Source organism: Ambystoma mexicanum, chromosome 7p, assembly GCF_040938575.1.
Source record: "Ambystoma mexicanum isolate Mex_15411 chromosome 7p, UKY_AmexF1_1, whole genome shotgun sequence".
Lineage (NCBI taxonomy): Eukaryota > Metazoa > Chordata > Amphibia > Caudata > Ambystomatidae > Ambystoma > Ambystoma mexicanum.
This window is the reverse complement of record NC_090939.1, coordinates 384542528-384565554: the sequence shown is the minus strand read 5'-3', so window position 1 is coordinate 384565554 and position 23027 is coordinate 384542528. Positions and strand designations below refer to the sequence as shown.

Sequence of the window (23027 nt, the reverse complement as noted above, 5' to 3'; positions counted from 1 at the left end):
TGAGTTGATATGCTATCACAGCTTCTTTGAGAACATTCCTTCATGCACGTGAACTGTCTACAGCCAGGTGAATTCATCCTTTCACAATCCTATTCATATGTTCCACTAAAGCATTTCCGGCCAGATAGTATAATGCCATACAGTGACTCATTATATCGTTGTCCTTGAAGAAACTCTGCATTTCAGCAGCACGACAAAACATAGACATATCAAAGCATAGCTTAACTATCTTACAGCTTTCAAAATAAGGGAGGGAAGAGGAAGATACCAAAGTTTCGGGCATGAGAGCAACCAGTAGAAGAGTAGTAAACATTACAAATCAAGGCGAGGACCCTGGGTGTTGCATCAGAGTCTGAGTCCAGGTCGCACAGGTAAAGGCGTAACAATGTCCAAATATCTTTGGGGCGACATGGTGACGGAACCGACAGTACAAATAGTTCCTCATCGTCATTTACCATACAAAGGTCTTTTAAGAAAGTGGCTCCGGTTGGGGCGGTGGAGGACTTCCAACATTTAAGAATACAGCGTTTGGCAATAATGCAGGAAATATTAAATAATCGCCTTGTAGTTTCCTTTACCTTGCCTATTTCGCCCAATAGGTATTTCAGGGGGGAGAGAGTTGCCTAAATGGCCGTAATGTCTTCAACGAGCTTCGCGACTTCCTTCCAGAACTCAACAATTAGTGGACATGACCAGTACATATGATAAGGCCCCGCATCAGGGGCGTCACATTTGGGGCAGGCACCTGTGCAATTTTCCACAAATTTAGCCAATCTGGCAGGGGAATAATGTAGTTGGTTTAAAACTTTGAACTGAATTAGCCGGAGCCCAGCATTCATGGACACTGATCGAGTAAGTTGACAATACCGGGCCCAGCGGACCTCATCTATCTGAGTGCCCACGCCTCGCTCCCAGACTTCTCTCATCGTGTTGCGTGATGGGGAATGGGTTTGCACCAATGAATATAGCATAGAAACCCCCTTGCTGTATCTGTCTACAGACACTGTTGACCTGATGCATATATGGGGATGGGGTTCTTGCGGAAATGTTGGCCATTTCGCCGAAAAAGCAGCTGGCCCTCCCCACCGCTTCAATAAAGTCTCGGAGGCCACAGAACTCACCATCTGGGAACATGTTGTGCAACGTGAAAAGCTTGTTAGGGTCCCAGGATTGCTGAAGGGCTCGATCAAATGTGGGGGAAATACTGGAGAAGTCCCATAGGGGGACTTCCGGGTCGTAGGGGGGTTCCAGACCTATTCTCTTGTAAATTCTGTCGCAAGCATGAGTGGTCGTGTATACCGAATCGAACGGGCATATGCCCCCGTAGCTTGGGTTAAGAAGGACTGAGCGTATGTCGTTTGGGCGAACAGAGTGCTTTTCAATCAATATGTGGGGGGCAGTATCCTCAGGGTCAAACCAATGCTTTGCAAATTGAGCTTGCGCACATAAGTATTAGAGCTCGAAGTCTGGTGCCGCAATGCCTCCCTGCACAAAAGGCTCAACCATCTTATCCCAACCCATCCTGGCAGTCTTCCCATCCAGATAAACAAGGAGGCGAGTGATTTAAGTTTCGAGAAGGAGGACTTACCAGGACAAACTGGGATGTTATTGAAGTAATATAGGAGCTTGGGAAGGACCACCATTTTGAGTAGCGCAACTCTGCCATACAGAGATATTGGAAGGCTAGCCCACATCTGAAATTTGGTCAAAAGGGTTGACAACAGTTCCCCATGATTGTGCGTATATAGGTACCGTACCTTGGTGGGGGCAGGTCTAAATCCCTCTATTTCAGCTAGGTCTCCCGTGCCGTCAGTGAGGGGAAATATTTCGGACTTTGGTACATTAATTCTATATCCTGAGTATTCTGAGAATTCATATATGTCCGACATGATGTATTGCACATTTTCTATGGGATCACGGACATATAGTAAAGTGTTGTCCGCGTAAAGCGATATTATCTGAGGGGGGGCCGGTCATCCTAAGGCCTCTGTGTGAGTGGTTCTGACGTATGAATTCCGCCATTGGTTCAATGATCAGAGCGAAAAGTATGGGCGAGAAGGGGCATCCCTGCCTAGTCCCCCTGTGTAGGTGGAATGACTGGGAGAGAGTGGTTTTAGTCAAAACCTTAGCTGTCGGCTGTGTGTATAGTAGTCGGACACAGTTAATATAGTACTGGCCGAGACCAAACCGCTCCAGCACCAGAATGAGGTATGACCAGGATACAGAGTCAAAAGCCTTCTCGGCGTCTAATGCAACCACGGCCGCCTTGGCATCTGGATCTATCTGTGCCATAATATTAAATAGGCGTCTCAGATTGAGAGCCGTGGATCGGGCTGGTATAAAGCCGGCCTGGTCAGGATGAACCAGGATCGGCATATATGGCAGGAGTCTAGTGGCCAGCACTTTTGCGAAAATGTTTGCGTCGGTGTTGATTAAAGACAGGGGTCTATAGGACGCCATGCCTTGTGTCGGTCTGCGGGGTTTCAAAAGGACAGTAATGATTGCTTCCCACATCGATTGCGGGAGAACCCGCAGGCTCATTGCCTCCTCCCATACTTTCAACAGTATCGGGGCCAATTCACTACAGAATTCTTTATATAATTCTGCAGGTAGGCCATCAGAGCCAGGGGAACGGCCGCTTGATAAAGCTTTTATGGCCTCTGCTATCTCCTGCTACCTCATGCTATTTTATGGCCTCTGCTATTGTGATTGGCCTGTCTAATACATTACGGGTCTCGGCAGTTAATGTGGGAAGGTCGAGATTATCTAAATATTGAAACGTATCCTCTTTGTTTTTTTTATCGTGGTTGGAATAGAGGGAGGAGTAGAACTCAGTGAATGCAGAATTAATGTCTCGGTCTCTGTTTACCGTCACTCCAGTCGGTGTCTGTATACTCGGGATCGGGTTATGGTGCCTATCAGTTCTAAGCATGTTGGCCAGGAATTTCCCAGCCTTATTGCTTTCCCCATATCGTCGGCCTTTGGCTGGCGCAGCCATATAGAGAACCTCTCTATGGGCCAACTTGTGGAATTCTTTTAGCGTAGTATGAATTTGCGACAGGGTTCCCTTATCCCGTGTGATGCTGTATTCAGTCTTTAACAGGTCAATTTTTGTCTCGGCCACCTCCAACTCTCGTACCGACTTCAGCATGCCAGTCGACCTACCCAGGATGGCTCCCCGGACCCAGGCCTTAAATGCGTCCCATAGAGTAGCATAGGTGGCAACCGAACCCTCGTTTAGTTCCAGAAACTCCACAATCTCTGTATGTAACGATTCACAAATGTTGGGGTCTCTTAGGATTGCAGGGGCCATCCTCCATCTTCTCGCTGGGGGGGAGACATCACTAAAGTTGATGTCAAGCGTCACCGCGAGTGATCCGAAAGGGTGCGGGGATGTACATCACATCGGGAGACCGCCCCAGCTAGGGACTGGCTAATGATCCAATAGTCAATGTGCGAATGAGAATCGTGCACCGACGAGTAAAAAGTGTATTTCTTCTCACTTGGGTGTAATGCACTCCATGCGTCTAACATACCCATTTGTTCCATTAATTGTTTTACTACCAGTGCGGCCTTTGAGGGGGTTCTGGGGACAGTCGATGAGCGATCCAGGAATTGGTCCAATATCATGTTGAAATCGCCACCCCAGAGTATTTGTGCCTCCCCAGATGAAGATAGCATATCCATTATTGTGCAATAAAACTGTGGGTCGTCTAAATTGAGACCATATGTATTCATCAGAATCACTTGGTGCCCCGCCAATTCCCCCCACACCAGTACGTATCTACCCTGTGGGTCTATTTTGCTGGACTGATATTTAAAACATAATTTGGGGTGTACGAGAGTCAACACTCCTCTGGATTGTGCCGAATATTCTGTATAGTACCTGTGGGACCCCCACCTCGGTAAAAGTTTAGTATTAACCTGCCCAAGCGCGTGTGTCTCTTGCATAAAAAAAATGAGGGTTGTGGCGTTTGATGTATGCTGTGATCTTCCTTGCCTTAATCGGGATATTTAACCCCCGGATATTCCAGGAAAGGAGCTTAACATTCAAGCCCTTATTGGCCTGTGTCATGGTCGTACTTAAGACTAGACATACGTCCATAATCCCGCCCCTGTCGCAGGGAGAATGGGTATCCTGCTGCAAAACCGCTCTCTAATTTAACCGTTATAACAACCCAGAACATGGGCTCCCCCAACAGGCCCGGCATTTCGCACGGCAACACCGTATCCCTATTCCACCCCCACCCACATCATCAACCCCAACTGGACGATGTACCCCTAAAGCCATAACCTAGGAACACTCCTGGGGGTGTGAGCTGCACTCACATGGCCGCCGACCCAGGAAGTCTGCACGGCTCCATTTCAACAAACATTAACAGTCAGGGCCACCCTGCAGCCTTCAATTTAAAACATTATAGCATTGTGGCATCAACAAAAACACATCAACCCGCTGGGTCGTCGGGCTCAACCGTGCCCCGGGGCGGCAGATTCTGGTTCCCGGCCCGATCCCGGGCCGGCAGAGGGATGGAGGCCTCAACGTACAGCATGGCTTCGGTTGGATTTTCAAAAAAATGAGCCCTGCCACCGTGTTGAATTCTCATTTTCGCTGGAAAGACAAGGGAGTGTGGGACCTGGCAGAGTCTCAGTTGTCTCTTGACGGGCTCATAGGATCTTCTAAGTGATTGTACATTAGTGGAAAAGTCCGGATATATGTGGATCCTGTTGTTTTCATGGAATAGAGTGCCCTTTTCCCTGGATATCCGCAGGATAGCGTCCCTGTCCCTATAATTGAGAAGGCGGGCAATTATTGTACGAGGTGAAGCTCCAGGCCTGGGGGGAGGCGCTGATGTACGGTGTGCTCGCTCCACAAGGAAGTGGTCCGAAAAGGAGTCAGGACCCAGGAGTTCTTTCAGAAGGGCCTCTACCTGGCGTTCCATAGACCCTTTGCCAAAGGTTTCAGCCACCCCAACCAGTCGGATATTGTTCCTCCTAGAACGGGATTCCAAATCCTCGCATTTGTCAAGGGTTTTCCGGAGGTCCCCCTTCAGCTGGGCAATATCGCGGCCAAGTTGTAGTATCGAGTCTTCATTGATAGCGATCCTGCCTTCGGCCTCAGTAATACGTGTGCTTTCCTTGTCCACCCTTGCCTTCAAGGAGCTGATTGTTGCCCCTATGTCATCCAATTTAGTGTTCACCGCCAGGAAGCTGTTCTGGACCATAGCCATCAATCGGTCCACCCTCTCCTCCATTGGCAACTCGGGCTGACTGTCCGCTTGCTGCGACAGGGGCGCCACGGACCCGCTGGGCTGGGTACTAGCGAAGGAGTCCATTGGGCCTGTTTTCTTGGGGCGTGCTCCCTTCTGCACGTAACGGCCCATGTGTAGATTCAAGTGGTCCGCGTCTTCTAGCGCCTCTAGTTCCGCCTGCCACTACGTGTTGTAAGGTCTCTATATAGGATTGGTAGTATGCTTAGACCCAGTTATCGTGTAGCAGAGACGTATAAAGGTCGGTTCTGGAGTGTTGGAAATGTGTGGTCAAGAAGTAATGAACCCGCACAGTGTGTCTATGATCGAATCCAGGGGAACGAGGTTCCAATGGCCCCAATGAGGATGGGTCGTGGGTTCAGCATGGATGGGTGGGAACCTGCCTTCCAGGATCAATTAGGGTTATATGCGGTGCCACCTCGCATTGCCCAGTGCAGCCAATTATGTACAGCAAATCAGTTCTTTCAAGGGGTGATATTGTGGATCCTGGCAGCAATCGGGGAGTCCCTGGTCGGACGTGCAGGCACCGCCCCAGCCCAGTGCCCCAACCGCATACGGCCCAGGGAGGGCCGCAGCTGGAAAAAGTGTCCCCTCCTCAGCAGACCCTACTCGGGGTGTCCACCCTCCTCATGCGTTGCCCCACCTGTTCTTACTTGTTTTTTTGTCTGCCCGCATGTGAAGGGGCACTCCACCAGCAGGAGATATCAGGGGAGCCAAGGGCGGCTGCCCCGCAGACACGGGGGTCGGCCCAACAGTGGCCCGCGTAGCACAGCGGCCGTCTACACACCACACGGCCGCTGGCGGTGGCGTTCGCCGCGCCCAGTACGCTTTTCACCACCGGCGTGGCACCCTCACAGCGGCCGTACCCTCCTGGGTCTCCACGTCGCTGCAATCCGCCGGCAACGATGTTCCGATCACCTCCAGGAGATTAGCCGAAGCGCGGCTTCCCTGACTCGATCCGGCCCCTCCCCCCGTGGCTCCAGGGGAATATCGCCCGGAACCCACGGGCAGCCAACGTCCCAGTCTCCGTCCGCAGGATCTTCAGGACGGCGTATCTTCAACGCGGTCTGGTGCAGCGGCCCACATTTTTCCCAGTATGTGCCCACAGCCTTACGCCACAGATCGCCGCGTTTCGTTTGTTCCGCGGGCGGCCCTGAGAGAGGATGCGTATCTTGAAAGATGTATAGAAGCCTGAGCTCTGGAACTAGGCGGCCATCTTAGATGTGCGCAACAACGCCCCCCATCTTTACTTATTTTTTAAATTTTAGTATTAGTTGTACCAGGACAACCTTATACAAACTTTTGGATTCATTTATCTGTTATAATTTCTTCTGGTATACCTTCCCTGTTGAAAATATTTTCCAAAAATCTAATGAACCTGCACAACTTCCAACTTCACCCATTCCACCCACTCCACCCCAGAGTTTCAGAACCGCCTACTAATGTGCAGCACAATCTTTTTCCAGGGGGCGTAGGGCACTTTGGCTGGTTGTAAACGTGTAATGGATATCTTCTTGGTCTTGTCACTTAACTCATAAGGCTGGCAGCCCCTTACCAGACTCCCTGCTTGAGAGAACATGTCAGGCCACCAATAACTTTCTATGATATGTTGTTTCCTACTGCCTTTGCCCAGGTGTCCCTTCTAGGTTAGTAGCATGATCTTGGATTGCATGCCCACAGGAGCAATGACTCGATCTCCCCTGATGATGCCACATGCCTCATGGTGAGAATTATGTGAATACCTGACAATATTCTGGCATGGGTTGTTTGATTTCCCCCTATCCTTTCTTGAGACCAACCCAAAGGTGAGTGGGTTCTGTGTAACTGTTGCTTGCTGCCATGCTCTGTGTTTTGGCTAACACCCATTTGGAGAATCACTACCATGCTCTTGTGTGAGCCCTTTAGCCCTCATGATGTTCATCACTCTCCGCAACCAGGCATCAAGTTCATTCAGATTTTCCTCTGTTAACAATGATGTCATCTTGAAAAAAATAAACACCTCCTACACCTCGAAACAGAGTAGTTCAATAATGTTAGGCAACAAATATAGGTCAACCCAAATGTTTGGATTCAGCCCACTGAGGTCCACACAAATCCTGATTGAATTGCTAGGTTTCCTCATGATCATTATGGGGATCAGACATTCTGATGCTTTAATGGGCTCTATGATGTTGTCTTCAGATCTCATCCTAACTTCCTTTGGAGTTTGACAGCCCGATGGGGACTGCCCTAACCATGTGGGTTTCTGGTCATGCCCCTCACTCTTCAATATTACTTTATGATGGAACAAAGCGAGGAGCCAGTGTTATCAGTAAACACTTTAGGATAGTCCTGCTGAGAGCTTTTGAGGTCGTAGGATCCTCGCCAACACCATTATGATGGCATACCGCTCTCCCAGATGGAGCTTTACCTTGGGGGCACCTTATTCATGCCACCCTACTAGTGCTGACACTTTATCAGCAACATACATTTGATACGCGTTTGACCTGTCCTTAAATTTCAATGTTGCTTATTTCGACCCATGACATTTATGGGCTTTTCCCATAGTCTGTATTTGTGTTGTGGAGGTCTGACATTATTCCCTCGAGTTTGTTTAGAAACATATTGCAGTCTCCCATTGTATTTTGTGACTACAGAGCCAGCAACAGTTCCACTATTTTGCTATTTGTTTGTAGGCTGTGCCAGACACCTTTTTTTTGGTGCTGACAGTCAACATGTGGTCAGGGTCATCTGATGTTCAGGTGCCCACAATGGTTTTGGCTCTCGCTTTCCTACTTCCTTTACGACAAATCTGGTCATAATGGCCAGTGGGCAAACATCTGAGGCATTCTGTCCTCAGGCCCAGACAGTCCCTGCTCGCATTATACTTTGGGCCTCTGCTAGTTATATGCAACAGTTCAGCATCACCCTAGATCATTTTATCCCAGCTCCACTGCTCTTCCAATTTCGATCGTGGGCTACAAGTTCATGTCTTTAGCTTGCCAGAGTTCCTGTTGCATATTAGGATACGGTGTGTGCAACATAGGTTGATCCCTGAGATATTTGTCATTCAGTCCCAGAAATCTGCACATAGCCATCAGGCCTCAGAGGGCAGCAATATAGTTCTCTGCAGTTTCTCCTGTGTGTTTCTTCCATGTGAAGAAGCAATATCTGTCCTGGACAGTGTTAGTTCCTTTGCATAAGTGTTTGTTTAGCTTGGTATGGGCAAATCATATTTCCTGTTTGTGATGCCTCCTTTGGTGCTCTCTTCTCCGATCACTTCCTCCAAAAGGTTCCCAAAGATCCGTAAAGTTTCTGTTCCAATGCTGGTCAATAATTAGGCTTATTTTTGATTCTCTGAGTATGTATTTCTTCCCAGTGCTTTGATGTGAAAGTGTCTAGCCACAGTTTCCATGGAGTGGTCAGTCCACCTGGTACTGGTAGGAAAGTAGTAGTTGCTGGAATGTTCTGCATCCTCTGCTGTATAGGTTGCACGCGTGGCCCTGGATATGCTCTCTGGCCACAGGGCCAAACCATGGGAGCTGGTGGTACCCCATTTGTGCTACTTAGCTATGTAACGTGTATAGCCAGGCTGAGCACACCCCCTTCCTTTGCTCCCAAATTTGTGTGCAGGCTCTGTGGTTATTTATTGCCCTGTTACTCTGTTGCTGGCTTTTCAGACCTGTGATGTCATAATGCAAGTATGGTTGGGTGATGCGTCTGTTGTTGCGCTACCTTGTTTCTGCTGGCCCTGAGTTGTGTGGTATGGTGCATCAGGAGTTCGCAGTTTTCCCATTTGTAGTTGCACATTGGCAATAGCCCAATGCCAGGAATGGGGCTGTTGCACTCTTTTTCATGCCATGGCCCTGTCCCCTCCTCGATTAGGGAAGCACTCTTTGTCCCTGGACCAGTTGATTTACCCGTGCCTGCACTCTAACCTATGTAGGTGCCTTTCCCCGGCTTACTACGTGTGAGAGAAAAAATAAAATAGTAGACACAACCCCTTGTCGGGGAAAGAGGCACTGAGACCCGGCTGCAAGAGTTCAAAGGATGGTTTATTTCTCCAGCTAGGAAATAACCCCCCCAAAAAAAACTCTCTCCCCATTTACATCAGTGCCAGTATTTATATCAGTTAAAGTAATTCTAACAAAAAATGCTAAATGGACCCGATTGGCCAGATGGTGTGGTGCTGTAGGTGTGGGTAGCATCTCTTCCTCCTGGTTGGCTGAGTAGCTGATGGACGTCAAACATCTTGTGCTCCATGCAGGTCAGGGTCCGGTCACTGTGGTCACTACCTAAGCTAATATGTTACACACTATATAACAAATTATTTAAAACATGTTATGCTACTTGTCACATTTCTACATAAGTCATACACAATGATTATTATCAGTACAATCGGGTCATTCGTGGCTTTATTTGGAGGCCTTGACCTTATTGTGCATGTAGAAGAATCAAGCTGTGTTTCGCATATCTGCTAGGTTTCAAACTCATTAGTACAAATAAAAACATATATAGTAATAAAACATGCTTAAGGTTAGTAAGGAGTGTATTGGGTGGATTTCGCAGCACAGGTGAGGGTCTGGCACTTGAAAGAAATACCTTACAGGGGGTGCAGGGTCAGAATGGCAATAAATTGTTCTAACGGGGGTGGGTGGCTTGCACGTTTATGAGGACGAATTGAGCAGAAAGTGATTAGCTCATCCTGGTTCACATGCCGGTTCTCAGATGAACAGTGATCTCAGAGGAAGAAAACTGTAGCATATTGATTGTTGCAACTTTCTCCAGCTTCAGCATGAGAATGGAAGCGCAGAGCTTTCCTTCGCAGGGGGAGTGCAAGGGTGGGGGCCAGCCAGCTGCCTGCGCGCCTTGTGTGTGTGTGTGTGTGTGCGTCTGTGTGTGTGTGTGTGTGTGTGTGTGTCTGTCCTTGGCTGCTGCGGTGGAAGCGGAGCTGAGCATTGCTGTACTATCGCAGTGAGTCCTATTTACCCAAGATGGAGTCGAAAGGGGGCACAAAAGATGGATGCCCCGTGTCCTGCTCAGTAGTCCCATCTATGCAGCAGTCAACCGTGGTTAACTTTACATAAGGGCAAGGGGCAATCCCACTACCGGAGGCACGTGGTCCAAGCCTTGTACTGAGGAGCGTACGACGCGAGGGGGCCTAAGGACCCCTCGCTCCCATACACCTACTCCACCAATGGGGCTGCGGGTGAAATAGCTGGTTGCCATAATGTGATGAATAAAGTGAGGCCAACAGACCGGGAGATTTATTGAAGCAACCCCATCGGCCAGGCCACAACTAACTGCTGCATTTCTGAAGGCTTCCCTCCAAGGAATGGATGTCAGTGTCTGGCACTATGAACTAGACTAAGGGTACCTGGTACAGTCTTGATCACCCAGGTAATCAATATGTTTAAACAAAACAGCTGAACAAGACCTTAAGTGGTGGACAGGACTGACTATAGTCAATTATAACCATATTTAATACAAAATAAATGTTTCTTTCTGTACAAAATTCATAAATGACAATCAGTAATATCAAAGCTGCACAAGCATCTTCGTTTTAAAAACACATTATGCAATTGTTGACCCCAACTCTATTCAACCTATTTGATCAGGCGTACCCTTTTGTAACGACATTCATACTTCCCTTTCAATGCAAACCTTCTATACAAGCCTTTGTTGATTGAAGGCTTAACAACCGCAAGACTATTTGCCAATTCCTAAACACCCCGTTTATCTAAACAACAAAAAAGTCATCTACATGTTTCGGGCCGGACTGTGCAGGCATTTTCAATGTGGCTCTCTGATGGCTCCAGACTTCTTCAGGACAAGATAGGTGTCTTGCTGTGCCCCACTTTTTATGCCTTTCTGTCTTGGTGACCTATCTACAAATACAAAACACTCCTATCACCAACATTGTTCTGTCCCCACTTGTCAATTCTCTGTTAGAACAAATCTAGACATGCTTGTGTCAGATGAATGTATAGAGACCCCGGACCTACCTCCAAGGCTGAATCTGGCTGTACGCTCGGGATTCTCAGGATTTCTTTCTCATATTCAGGCAACTGTATCACTTGAAGGTAAACCAATGTGTGGGCAACAAGGTGAAGAACAGTAAATGTTCTGTCACTTGTTTTCTGCGTGTTGGACTAACCGCAGTGTGACCCTCACTTCCCCTATTTCGCTGAACTTACTGTGTGTGATTGGGGGAGCCCCATCATCTACATTTGCCTGCTGGTGGCTTATGGATGAACTTGGATGGCTACAGGGTTCTGAGGGAAACCTGAAAGAAAGAGACCCATTGTTACTGAGTTGTTATAACGTACCTCGTTTTCATTAAAAACCCTGTATATAACTTCTAGGGATTTCCACTGGGAGCGGCTGTCTCTCTTTTACTCTTTGCTGCGAACGCTGAAAATGTTGTGGCTGTGTTGGATCTCTCAGCTGTAACTTGAGTGTCGGCTTAGTTCCTCTTATCTACTGGAGACAAATTGGGCTAGGTTCAGTATTGTGGCACCCCTGCTTGTGAAATACACTTAGCTCTTAAGTGGTGGTCCTACTATGAACTTAGAGAAATGACCTAACAAGTGAGGGGGCCCCTCTATAGGTCCTGTTTCCGGATCTCTCAGCTGTCACTTGAATGTAAGCTGGGGACACGTGCAAGCTTAGTTAAGTGCTTGCACACCCCTGCTTGTTGCATACACCTGGCTAGGTCGCGGTAGCTCTGTTGATAACTTGGGAGAGCTGACTTACATGTGATGAGGACCCCTCTAAATGTGGTCTTATGCCAGGGTACCTTGACTGCTGGAGTCTTGTGCATGTAATTTCCCTGTGTTAACTTGGCGCTATGGCTGGTAGAGCATGATGTGACCTAGTTCCTACCAAATGTGCTTACATCATTGCAGGTTCCGCCGGCTGGTCGGTTCGCTGAGCTCTCGCCAGGCATCTAAACAGAACGCCCGTGTAGTCGGAACTAAATACTGAATTTTTAAAAACCTCTCTATGTATGAACATGGAAACTGGACTGGGTTCCTGCATAGGCTGAAATGACCTAGCACTCAGTGAAAACTGGGTGCGGCATAATATCTATTGATCTGGGCATACTGCTGCCTAGCGTGGCAAGTGGAGCTGTAGTCCTTACTGCGTAACAAGTTCTCATGTGTAGTATACCTGCTCGCTCCTGTACGGCGGAGCAGGAGGTGGGGGGGAGGAGCAGGAGGGCGTGTACTCTTGAGATATGTGGTGCACACTTCCTTGTAAAGTGCTGTGTGGAATAGAATTGACTGATGGAGCAGAAAGTTGGAAACTACCAGATGACTGACTCTGATGCCTAAGTGTATACAAACTAGCTGGTTGGGGTGCATATACTACTGTGTCCAAATGTGGGTCCCTAGTGATCTAGGCGCTGAGCGCCACTGTCAATGGAGGCTGAAGGAAGGGCTGATGTAACCCTTTTCTGGTGGCACTCTTGTAGATAGATCAATTCAGGAATCTAGATTTGTTATTCTTCATGTAAAGATGAGGTTATTCCATTCCACTGAAATGTTGAGTCATTGATTGACCATATTTAAGTGATAGATCAATTTTTGTTCCATTCTGTGCAGCTGAGCTGCCAGATTACCACCTCGTGGGTGAGGTTTTAGTGTTTGTAGAATGAACCAACAGAGATATTGATCTATCTGGCCCATCTTGGAGTAATGTTCCACCAGGCGTTTATAACTTACCTTGATCTGATGCATGACCTGTGTTCAGCTATGCACTATTTAACAAGGCAGTTAGTCTACCCCACATATATAAGATTACAGGGACACTTGATGATGTATATGGCATTTATAGTTTGATAATTCTCGTTGTGCGTGAGCTCCCTCTTGATGTGTCCATGTTCAAACCAGTGTTTGGTCTCTGTAAGTCTACAAGCTACACATTTGTAGTGACCTGTTCTGGCACTGACACTTCATTCCATCGTGTTCTTGTCAGCACGACACAAGCTCTGGAATAAACATAAAGTGACATGTGTGGCACTCAGTAAATCTCTGAAATAAATAAATTGTGTAAACATGCAGAATTCACTGGGCTACATCCTAATGTGAGGAGTCTCTCCTGCTCGTGGCGTGCACATTTTCATAAATATTTCCTTTTTTTTTACCAGAGGATATAATGAATAGTTGACTTATACTCATTGATGGCTACATTACCTACATAATTTGTATGGAATCGATTTACCAACATATGCTAGATAAATTGTGTAAAAATATCCTAGTTTCCTATGCCAAATATATATACAGTGAAGGAAGGTAGGACTGTGTGTCAAATGCTGGGTTTGTGAATTTTTTGGCAAACAATATAAACTACTAAACTAAAGAGTGTAGAGTTATTGTTTAGTCCGATAGTCAAAATAGCTGTCCGTTTGCTTTTTCAGATATAGTATATCACATTCCGTATTATATAAATGTTTTCCACATATGCTTGATACATATTTGATCTGTGCATTTTATGTCATCATGTTTTCAAAACCTTTCTATCAAAAACCTATATTGTTCATGTTTCCTGCAGCAACCAAACTGAAAAATGCCCAGAAAATCAAAAGCATCCCAGAGCGAAATGAAGAGCCCATACTGTTAAAAGAGGAGTAAGTAATACATGCAATATGCAGTTTCTTAATCCAACCTTGTATGTATTTGCCTTTTGGACCATACATATTGCACAATATTGAATTTTGAATTTGTATTAATATACTTGTAGCCAATAGGCTATGTATATACAATAGATAAAACAAACAGGCACAAAATACATAAAAGTTTCCAATACGTAATGTCCATTAACAACAACTCCAATAAAACAATAAGAAAAACATTATAAAAACTTTAAAACTTAAACATAATTCAGCGAGGGGCAGTGAAACATACCCCTCAAGATTTTTTTTGTTTCAAGGGGGTGACGCCAAACATACATTCTAATATAGTCTAAAATAATCATAATTTAAAGGACAATACATGTCCTAAAAATACCAGCTCTACAAACACTTTAAACTATCTACAATACGTAAATAAAATAACACCATATAATAAATCAGATTGCAATCATCACCAGTCCTAAAATGAGACCATATGTTGGAAAGATTGATAGCTAATGAGTTATCGTAAGATTTTAGATATTTAAATCGCAGTTCCACCAGACTCTCACAATGTTTCAACAGATGTTCAAGGGACTCTATTATTTCATTACCGCATAAGCGGCACATCCGCAAGGATCTCACTAGATTGAGCTGTGCCCCTTTAGTTTCTAATGCCTCGCTATTATTAAATGTCATTAATAAATAGGAGCGAAGGTTTTAGGGCTTGGGAAGGCCATAATATATGTGGGTTTTGTTACACATTCAAGCATATATTGGTAATAGGGTCAACTATGCACTTTTGTTGATAATTCTCTAAGTGTGCATACTTGTCCAAATATTGCCAACTTCCTCTTTAACCAACCTTTAAACTGTTGATGTGAATTATACTCAGGATTGTGAGCGTAACCAACAACCCATTTTAAATACATGGATTTGAGTTTGCCCAGTGTACCCATTTCTTTATTATTCTCAATGCATTCAAATGCCTCCATGTAGGGAACAACAATTGTATCATTTGCTAAGGTACTAAGATTCACATAGCACATAATTAGTCTTTTGGTGAATTCGGACACTATATTCTTCACATCAAACTCAATATAAAAATATTCAGCTGGTATACAATTAGGTAACGGCAATAACTTGCGTAGCAACAAGGCTTAAAGTTTCTTCATTTTAGTGACATATTTTGCCCCCAGATTTCGCTTACACACATTAGCATGGCTCGAATTTTAGCTGTGTACAACGTTAACACGGTGTGTGCAGAATAGCCATTATTTCTCCAGCATGGGGTCTGGCATGGATTCACATGCTCATGAATATTCCCCGTCGTCAGGCTGGGAATCCTCGGTAAAGAAAAAACCAGTATCAGTTTCGTTTCTGATCTGTCTTTCGTAGTAGTAACCAATCACTGGTCTCTGCGTCATACTGACCACAGCCAATGACTGCCCTCTACCTAAGCACCGCCTCTGGCAGCCATCTTCAGATTTTTACCGCACGTTCATGTGTTGGGATCCTCGTGCTATTGCTCTCGAGCGTTAGTGCTATTTTTTCACGTTTTTTGCTCAAAAACTTCGTTTTTTCGGTCAAAAGAGCCTCAAGCTCCACCGACTCTCTATCCGATCAACGGGGACCCGTGTCGGATTCGACTGCGCCCCTCAAGGGTGAAGATTTCGTCGAGCTACGCTTTGGAGGACTCCAGAAGATTCTCAGGCCCGGACATGGCCCAGGAGAAGGGAAGCTCGACGCCCGGAAAGCTGTTCAGGGTCTGCCCTGGATGCCAGCTGCAGAACGTCTTTAAGGAGGACGAGCACTCCTTTTGTCTCTACTGCTTACATGAGGACAAGACGCACGTGGAGAAGGACTGTGCGTTTTGCGGCAATATGTCGGAGCGGACCATGAAGGACCGCCATCAACGTCTCGCCAACTGGCTGGAAGGGAAGAGCCCGTCAGGCGAGAAGAAGAGGAAGAAATCCGAGCGGTCTTCTAAGACCTTTGAGGACGCCCCGGCGACGGGGGTCCAACACAAGGCCAAGCACCGCGAGTCCGCTGGCACCGGGAGCGCCGAACGGTCGGGCTCTACGGGCGCCAGGCAGGGCGCACCCTCCCCGGCACCATCAACCACGAGCCAACGCTCTGGGTCGGGTAAGAGGAAGGGCGAGCACCCGGCAAAGCTCCTGGAGAGGCCCCGGTCGAGCTCGAAGGCCCCATCGGAGGGGGAGCGAGGCAGTGTCCCCCCCCTCAAGGATAAGGCAGTGAGCGCACCTAAGGTGGTGAAGGCCTTAATCCTTCCGGCCAAGCCCTCTATCGATACTGTCGCGGCGACCCGGCTCAGCCTGTGGAGGCTACACCAGTGGTGGCGATCTCGGGGCTCAGAGTCTCCCTGCCACCTCGGAGGGAGTCCTCTTTTGTGCCCATCGATAGGACCCCCGTGAAATCCCCGGCGGGGAAGAAGAAGGGGGGGCAGGGCGTCGTCGTAGATTCGGCTTCAACCTCGGAGGAAGAGCTGATCGAGGTCTTAAGCCACGGCCTTGGCGTGGAAGAAGACCGGCCCGTCGGGATGGATCCCGACGCAGGTGACGACGAGGCCCCTGATCGCCCGTCGGATTCCCCTCTGCCAGCGCCACAGGACAACTCGGCGGCCATTTTGTTGGCTATACAGTCATACTTATGCTCAGAGATAAGGACGAGACTACTGTTGCCGACGGAGGAACCTCTCCCGTCGGGGGAGCCTGAACCGGGACCTTCTGGCGTTCCCCCGCCCAAGAAAAGAAGGATTCACCCTCCACCTCCTTTTCAGCCGTCGCGCACCGTCCAGCCCTCCTCCCCGTCCACCCGAGGGGATGATACGGGGACTGACACGGCAGCGACGGGTACGGACGACGAGGTATACGACGAGGATCTACCGTCGTCACCTCCCACCAGGGCTTCTCCGCCCGACGAGATTGGTTCGTTCCACTCCATGATCGCCAGGGCATCCGAGCTTTTCCAACTCTGCCCTGAGGAGAAGAAAAAGGAAGGATTCCTTTATCAACGGCGCGAGGCCAAGAGGAAGACGGTCCTCGCGGTGCCTCTACTGGACGACATTTGGGATGAGGGCCTCGCCCTCCTCAAGAACCCTTCCACTACGCCAGCTAGAAGAGACCGGTACGAGAAGAAGTACCGGGTCCCGGACGCGGCCCCCCTGTGCCTCCGGGCGCAGCCTACCCCGGACTCCGTCGTCTCCGCGGCGGCCAGGAAGAAAGCGGGGGGGGGGTGCGGCCTCCACATCGACTTCCCCACCGGACGGCGAGGGAAAGAAATTGGACACTATGGGACGCAGGGTCATCTCGTCTGCAGCGACGACGATTAAAGCGGCCAACGCTTTGGCTATCGTGGCCCGCTACGACAGGGAGCTATGGTACAAACTGGCTCCCCTGCTGGACTTCCTACCGGACGACAAGAGGGCGGATGCCCTGGAGATCCTACAGGAAGGTGAGGTGGCGTCGGACCACGCCATCACTATTGTGACGGACATCGCCGACACTGGGTTTCGCCAGTTGGGCAACGGCGTGTGCCTTAGGCGGCGTGGATGGCTCAAGGCTACGGACTTCCGTCAAGACGTACAGACCAGAGTCCTGGACATGCTGTTCGATGGGAACAACCTGTTTGGGAAAACAGTGGACGATTCCCTTCAGGCCATTAAAGCTGACACTGAGACGGCCCGGGCCCTTGGGGTTCTGCAGCAACGACGGACGCCCTTTCGGAGCAGCGGAGGCAAGGGCGCCTCCAAAGGTTCCGGCGGCGGTTTCTCCACCTACCGTCAAGCGGCCCGCTCGTCGTCTCAGGAGGCCTACAGAGGACGAGGCAAGTCCGGCGGACCCCGCCGTCGTCGCCAAGGAGGTCAAGGCGGCAAAGCCTCGTCGAAACAGGATTGAACCGACCGTGGGGTCGGGCCCCCACCGATGCACCCCGGTGGGAGGCCGGCTGGCGAGCTTCGTCAGCGTGTGGGAGTCCATCTCCACCGACCGTTGGGTGCTGGACGCCTTAGCCCGGGGCCACGCGCTCGAGTTTCAAAGAAGGTGCCCGCGCGTCCCCCCCCCGTGGCCAGGAAAGAGCTTCACGTCCCTCAGCTTCTCCTGGAGGTAAGGGCGATGCTCAGGAAGGGCGCCATCGAACTCGTCCCAAAGAGGCTTCGGGGCTCCGGAGTTTACTTGAGATACTTCCTCGTGAAGAAGAAGACGGGAGGATGGCGCCCCATCCTAGACCCGCGACGTCTGAACAAATTCATCAAGGCGCAGAAGTTCCGGATGGTCACCCTCCAGCACATCCTGGGTCAGCTGGAGGAAGGAGACTTCCTGTCGTCGTTGGATTTGGAGGATGCCTACTTCCATATTCCCATCCTACGCCAAGTCCCACCTGGTACCCGCGCAAAACGCACTGTTTCTGGGAGCGAAGCTCGACACAGTGTCCCTTCTGGCCTCCCCGTCGGAGGAAAGGACCAGGTCCATCCTGGGCAAGGTACAGCGGATGTTGGCTTCCGACGCGGCCAAGGTGAGGTCCATCAAGTCCCTCCTCGGAATGATGTCTTCTTGCATCTACCTCATTCCCATGTGCAGGCTCCGGATGCGCCCGTTGCAGGAGTTCCTGGACGCGCGCTGGATCCAAACGACGGGCGGCTTCGAGGAGAGGATCACACTCGACGAGAGTTTCCGCCGAGCGGTCCGGTGGTGGGGCACCCGCGCACATCTGACGGCGGGCATGGACTTCCAGACCCCAGACCACCAGGAGACAGTGACCACGGATGCCTCCCTGGAAGGGTGGGGAGCGCACACCGAAAATCTGCACGCGAGAGGCCTTTGGCTCCCGACAGAGTAGTCCCTCCATATCAACGTCCTGGAGCTCCGTGCAGTGTTCTGGGCCCTCAGGTCCTTCCTTCCGTCCCTCAAGGGCAAGGTGGTGAGGATCTTCACCGACAACACCACCACCATGTTTTACATCAGGAAACAGGGCGGAACCAGGTCCCCAGCACTGTCCAAGGAGGCGCAGGACCTGTGGCATTGGGCCGTCGCCCAAAGGATGTTTCTGGTGCCGTTTCATCTGGCAGGGATAAAAAACACCATTGTCGACTCACTCAGCAGGGAGCTGCGCTCGTGCCACGAGTGGGAACTATGGCAGGATCTAGTGGATCGCCTCTTCCGACGGTGGGGCACACCCCAGATCGACCTGTTCGCGACGGCGACGAACTCCAAGTGCCGGAGGTTCGCCAGCAGGTTTCCCCAGGCGAGGAGCATGGGCGATGCTTTCTCGTTCCCCTGGGAGGGCCTGTTCCTCTACGCGTTCCCTCCTTTGCCACTGCTAATCCGGCTCGTCAACCAGCTCAAGAGGTCACGGTGCAGGATGATCCTCGTCGCACCTGCGTGGCCGAGGCAGATATGGTTCCCGGACCTTCTGGACTTGTCAACGTCCCCACCAATCAAGCTGCCGGTGGACGCGGATCTACTCTCCAGGGAAGGAGGCGCCATCCTCCACCACGATCCGAAATCGCTGAACTTGCAGGCCTGGCTCCTGCAGCGCTAGAGTTTGGAGGATACGACATACCGGCCGACTGCAGAGAGGTTCTTGCAAAGGCCAGGGCGTCCTCGACTCTTAAATGCTACGGACACAAATGGAAGAGGTTCTCTGTCTGGTGCCACGCACAGAAGATTAACCCTCTACGGATTACGGCTCCCCAGGTACTGCCGTACCTGCTGACGCTGGCCAAAGCTGGACTGGCACACGCGTCCATCAAGATTCATCTTGCTGCGATCTCCCGATACACCAGAACCACGGGGCGGACGTCCTTGTGGTCTCATCGTCTGGTGAAAGAGTTCATGAAGGGACTGTTCAGATCGTTCCCGCCGGTGAAGGCTCCGGCCCCGGCGTGGGAGCTCAACGTGGTGCTGACCAAGCTCACGGGACCTCCGTTCGAGCCTCTGCACTCGGCCCCGTTGAAGTTTCTGTCGTGGAAAACAGCGTTTCTTGTGGCCATCACCTCCGCACGACGGGTGGGAGAGATCCAGGCCCTTTCCTGCAAGGCCCCGTACTTGACTTTTCACGACACAAGGGTAGTGCTCAGGACGCACCCCTCCTTCATGCCCAAGGTACCGTCGGACTTCCATCTCAACGAACCCTTGGTGTTGCCTGTGTTCTTCCCGTCGCCTTCGTCGCCGGCTGAGAGGACTTTGCACTCGCTGGATGTGGCTAGAGCGCTGAAGTTCTACGTGGACCGCACGAAGTGTTTTCGGAAGACGTCACAACTCTTTGTGAACTTTGGACCTGTCAATCAGGGGAAGGCTCTCTCGAAGGCTTCCATTTCCAGATGGCTCTCCGGCTGTATCATGTACTGTCACCGGTTGGCAAACCGACCGCTGCCTGGCCGTCCGAGAGCCCATTCCACCAGAGCGATCGCAGCTACCACGGCGTTCCTTTCTGGTGTGCCCCTGCTGGACATATGTAGGGCTGCTACGTGGAGGTCGACGCACACCTTCACGAAATTCTACTGCGTTGATCGGGATTCCAGGGAGGAGTCCAGGGTCGGCCAAGCAGTGCTGCGCAACCTGTTCGCCTGAGGTGAGCCTGGTGAGGAGGTAAGATGCTTAATGTTGAGTTTGATGTGATGCTTAATGTTGAGCCTTTGCCACCTCCCGTGGTTGTGCATGTGTGTACTGCTATGTATTCTTTATTCATGAGCATGTGAATCCATGCCAGACCCCATGCTGGAGAAGGAACAAGTTACTTACCTGTAACTGTTGTTCTCCAGCATCGGTCTGGCATGGATTCACATGCGAACCCTCCCGCCTACCCCTCTGCGGCTCTTCACTTGGTCATACTGCCACTTCACGTGCTACCAAATCTGAAGATGGCTGCCAGAGGCGGTGCTTAGGTAGAGGGCAGTCACTGGCTGTGGTCAGTATGACACAGAGACCAGTGATTGGTTACTACTACGAAAGACAGATCAGAAACGAAACTGATACTGGTTTTTTCTTTACCGAGGATTCCCAGCCTGACGACGGGGAATATTCATGAGCATGTGAATCCATGCCAGACCCATGCTGGAGAACAACAGTTACAGGTAAGTAACTTGTTCCTTCTTCCAACAAATGCACTGATCACACTGGCTAATATTTTACATTTTACATTTTCCACTGATTGCTAGCCATTGTCTCTCCCAACTTAATTTGTCGTCTATAATTACGCCCAGATAGTTATAATAGGGCACTTGTTCCAGTTTTTCGTTTTCTATATATCAAACCAAACTAGTCGCTTGGCTTTTTTGACTAGAAAAGTCATGACTTTGCTTTTGCTAGCATTTATCGTAAGCCCTTTAAGATTAGAATACTCAGCCAGTGTGTTCAATAACTTTTGCAGTCCTGCCGGTGTGTAATCCAAGAGTAACAAATCGTCAGCATACGACAACCAACCTACCGACAAAGTGCTCACTTTGATGGGACAGGTCGCTGGTATCACAAGTGCCTTTTGCATGTCTGATAGGTACAAATTAAAAAAGGTGGCTGCAACCATACAGCCCTGATTGACCCCACAGCTAGTGGCAATCAGGCCAGACAATGTTCCCTTTGCATCTAGTCTAATACGTACCGCCGTGTCGGAATATAAGAGCATTATCATTTTTAGCAGACCTGGCGGGATATTCCATTCGTTAAGTTTCTTCCACAAGCGATTCCTGAGTACTGAGTGGAACACTGCTGTGAAATCTATGAAAACACAGTAAAGGCTCGACTCACGCCTTTTCCAGGCGTACTCAATCGCTGAGGTTAATATAAGTTGTGTGTGGTACTAGACTTTTGCCTGAACCAAATTTGGTTCATTGGCAATATATTGGTGGTACTAATCCACTCAGTCAGCGCCAATAAGAAGATGCGTGCTAAATTTATGGAAGGGATATCTTGCATGGCTAGCATTCTAAAATTACTGGGATTGTCCCAGGCGCCCTTCTTATATATCGTGAGAATGTGGCTGACATTCCAGGATTTAGGTATCATCAAGCAAACCTATCTCTGTAAATAACCTGAGCAGGGCAGTAGCCCTCAGACGCGGTGCTATTTTTAATAAACTATTGCACACCCCATCTGGGCCGGCTGCCCTGGAGTTGTTCAGGTTACCAATGATTTTGGTTAGCAGTTAGTGAAAATGTTTCAACTTTGTCTTCTTTGCTTCCTAATGCCGATGTGATGTGGGACGTCCATACTTTTTCTGCAATGCAGTTTACGGGAAGATCTCTTTTCCTAGCACTCCGGATCATTTCCCACATACCAGCAGAATTAAGAGACTGGGCCTGGAGGGCAATATTTTTCCAACGCTCATCTTCGCAGCTAAGCAGATGTGCTCGAAGCCAGCGTCTATAAGAGTTTTTTAATATGTTTTACCTGCTGGGATATTAGCAACGGGTTCAATCCAATGCTGGCATGACATGTTGCCACCACAATCCCATCACTCATGATCTACTTAGCTTTACTAACGCTTTTATCATTGCCTGACCTGCAGCGTTCCGTTCTCTTGGATTTTTCTTGTCTTGTAGTTCACTAATCGCTGCCACCATTACACCAAATTTAGCTATAATCCTGTGATCACCACTATTATTCTTTACATCACTTTCAGTGATAAACCTTGGTAATACATGGGCTACTAACCTAATGGCTTGCTCTAGCTTAGTAATATTCCAACTAATTCGGTTTTCACCTTCATTTATGTATATCTGGCCATTCATATCGTATGTCGGTGGTACGGTATTCATCCCTAGTAAATTCAGACGAGCACATAGAGGAAAGTGGTCACGCTCTTCACGACACACAACACCTATGTCCAAGATGTGAGTATGACCACCAGTGTTAGCTATTATATATTCAATGGTGGGGGCAGAACGTCTATCAACCTGATTGCACAATATATTAAACATTTATATGTTCAAGACTAGAGGTCAACAATTACACATAATAATAATACTAATAATAATAAGCTCAGTATATGAAGTGCCAGTGTTTATATGTGTTTACATACAAAGATGTAGGCCAACATCCTCCACAGACGAGTGCACATGAACAGCGCACTCAAGTGGCTTATTTAAAGATAACTACTATTAATTGTTTTGATAAGAACTTAAACACTCCTAGTCCACGTCACCTTGAACG

At 49.0% G+C, this 23027-nt stretch overlaps 1 protein-coding gene across 4 annotated transcripts in view; it reads left to right on the top strand.

Annotated features, from left to right (window-relative positions):
• LOC138526081 (multidrug resistance-associated protein 1-like) overlaps positions 1-23027 on the top strand; it is a 1621759-nt gene that overhangs the window by 1023730 nt on the left and 575002 nt on the right. For all 4 annotated transcript variants that reach the window (XM_069636425.1, XM_069636424.1, XM_069636423.1 and 1 more), the window contains exon 16: positions 13803-13878. In XM_069636425.1, coding sequence (XP_069492526.1) covers positions 13803-13878 — 76 coding nt within the window. The remainder of the gene's footprint in view (positions 1-13802; positions 13879-23027) is intronic.